The sequence below is a fragment of the Mandrillus leucophaeus genome, unplaced genomic scaffold, assembly GCF_000951045.1.
Source record: "Mandrillus leucophaeus isolate KB7577 unplaced genomic scaffold, Mleu.le_1.0 Scaffold195, whole genome shotgun sequence".
In the NCBI taxonomy this organism is placed as follows: domain Eukaryota; kingdom Metazoa; phylum Chordata; class Mammalia; order Primates; family Cercopithecidae; genus Mandrillus; species Mandrillus leucophaeus.
This window is the reverse complement of record NW_012101976.1, coordinates 1,571,551-1,573,822: the sequence shown is the minus strand read 5'-3', so window position 1 is coordinate 1,573,822 and position 2,272 is coordinate 1,571,551. Positions and strand designations below refer to the sequence as shown.

The window sequence follows — 2,272 nt, the reverse complement described above, 5'->3', positions numbered from 1 at the left end:
CATCTTGGCCAGGCTGGTCTCAAACTCCTGACCTCGACTGATTCGCCCACCTGGGGCTCCCAAAGTGCTGGGATTACAAGTGTGAGCCACCACGCCTGACCTAAACATATGTATTTCTAACTAATTTTCTATGTATGTGTATCATATTGAAAGGGCAGGGCTGCAGATTTGAGACCCACATTCTCCCGGCTTCTCATGAGAAGGCTTTTTGTTCCCTGACAGTTTGAACTTTGCATCCTTCTCTGGGTGGGGGCCCCTTGGTCCTGCTACCCCCTCCAGGGTTGCCAGGCTTGATCTGCTGTCCACTGCAGGCTGTGCCTGGGCCCAGGTCAGCAGGAGAGCCCTAGGGGAGGACAGGGTGCCCCCAACACTGAGTCCCTGGCATGGCCCCCGCCTGGCTTTCAGGTCCACCCTGAGAATGAAGACTGGACTTGCTTCGAGCAGTCTGCCTCACTGGACATCCGGTCCTTCTTTGGCTTTGAAAATGCCTTGGAGAAGATCGCCATGAAGCAGTACACCGCCAACGTCAAGAGGGTAAGGGGTGGGTTGCGTTAGTTACTGGAGGAAGGTGCACACACCTGCTCTGCCATCACCAGCCACGTGACACCTGGCAAGACCCTTACCCTTCCTGGGCCTCAGTCTTATCTGTTAAATGGGTACTCTAGTAATGACCAAGTCACCACGAGATAATGGGTGGAAAGTAACTGGTCTGTGACAGGGACACCCTAATCCTTGCTCTGGCACCATGAGACGTCCAGGATTATGTGGTGAATTTTCTGGACACCAGATAACTCTGTGGTGCTTTTTTTTTTTTTTTTTAAGATAAAATGATCATTGCTTGCTTTAAAGACCTCAATCCATCCCTGAGTAAAGACCTGTTCTTGTGATAAAACAGATGAAATTAACTTTAATAAAAAAATTTTATCCAATGTGTTACCGATATAAAACGTATTACTCCGAGGTGGGAGGATCAATTGAGCCCAGGAATTTCAGAACAGTCTAGGAAACATAGTGGACCCCAGCTCTAAAAAAATAAAATAAAATAAATTAGCTGGGTGTGGTGGTGAGTGCCTATAGTCCCAGCTGCTCAGGAGGCTGAAGCAGGAGGATCTCTTGATCCTGGGAGGTTGAGGCTGCAGTGTGCTGAGATGGTACCACTGCACTCCAGCCTGGGCAACACAGCAAGACACTGTCTCAAAAAAAAATAAACAAAAACAACCCCCAACCCGAAAAACTTATTACTGAGCTATTTTGCATTCTTTGTTTGGTACCAAGCCTTGGAAATCAGGTGGGCGTTGGACACTCGCAGCATTTTTCCATCCCGACTGGACACATCCAGCTGCTCAGTAGCCACGTGTCAGGGCTGGGACCTGAGCCAGCTGGGGGTGACTCCCTGCGGTGACCCGGTGACCCCCCTCCATCCTGCCCCATGCTCATGTGTCTTGGGTCTCTCTGGCTTCCAGGGGAAGGAGGTGATTGAACATTACTTGAATGAGCTCATCTCCCAGGGTACCTCGCACATTCCCCGCTGGACGCCTGCCCCGGTCCGTGAGGAGGATGCCCGCAACCAGGCTGGACCGAGGGACCCCGGCTCCCTGGAGGCCCACCGGCCCGGTAGCGCCCTGGGCCCCGCTCTGGAGGCGGTCAGTATGGACGGTAGGTGGTGCAGCCCAGGCCAGTCAGCCCTAGGAGGCTGCTGCAGGTCCTCTTGCTCCATGGGGGGCCTGGGGCATGTTGGGGAGAATTGCTTCCCATCGCCCTGGGAGTGGGTCTAGATCTTGGAACAACGCAGCCTCCTGCCTCCACTGACTGCTTCTCCCTCTCTCCATCCTGGTCCAAGAGCAGAACCCATTTGTGTCTTTTCTTTGTTTGTTTGTTTGTTTGTTTTTTGAAACAGAATCCCCCTCCGTCACCCAGGCTGGAGTGCAGTGGCGCGATCTCGGTTCGCTGCAACCTCTGCCTCCTGGGTTCAAGCGATTCTTCTGCCTCAGCCTCCCAAGTAGCTGGGGTTACAGGCATCTGCCATCACGCTCAGCCCATTTTTTGTATTTTTAGTAGAGATGGGGTTTCACCATGTTGGCCAGACTGGTCTCAAACTCCTGAGTTCAAGTGATCCGCCTGCCTTGACCGCCCAAAGTGCTGGGATGACAGGCATAAGCCTTGCGCCTGGCAAAAACTCATTTATTTCTAGATCAGGAATTAACCTCTGGTGCCTTGACATTGCCTCTTTCTCTAGTTTTACTATTTACTAACCTACCAATTATTATGAATT

The 2,272-nt window shown here is 51.9% G+C and overlaps 1 protein-coding gene across 1 annotated transcript in view; it reads left to right on the top strand.

Moving 5' to 3' along the window:
* The window catches only part of SEC14L5 (SEC14-like 5 (S. cerevisiae)), an 85,539-nt gene that overhangs the window by 47,479 nt on the left and 35,788 nt on the right, over nucleotides 1-2,272 (top strand). Inside the window, exons 4-5 of the mRNA XM_011978494.1 lie at nucleotides 406-534; nucleotides 1,464-1,656. Coding sequence (XP_011833884.1) covers nucleotides 406-534; nucleotides 1,464-1,656 — 322 coding nt within the window. The remainder of the gene's footprint in view (nucleotides 1-405; nucleotides 535-1,463; nucleotides 1,657-2,272) is intronic.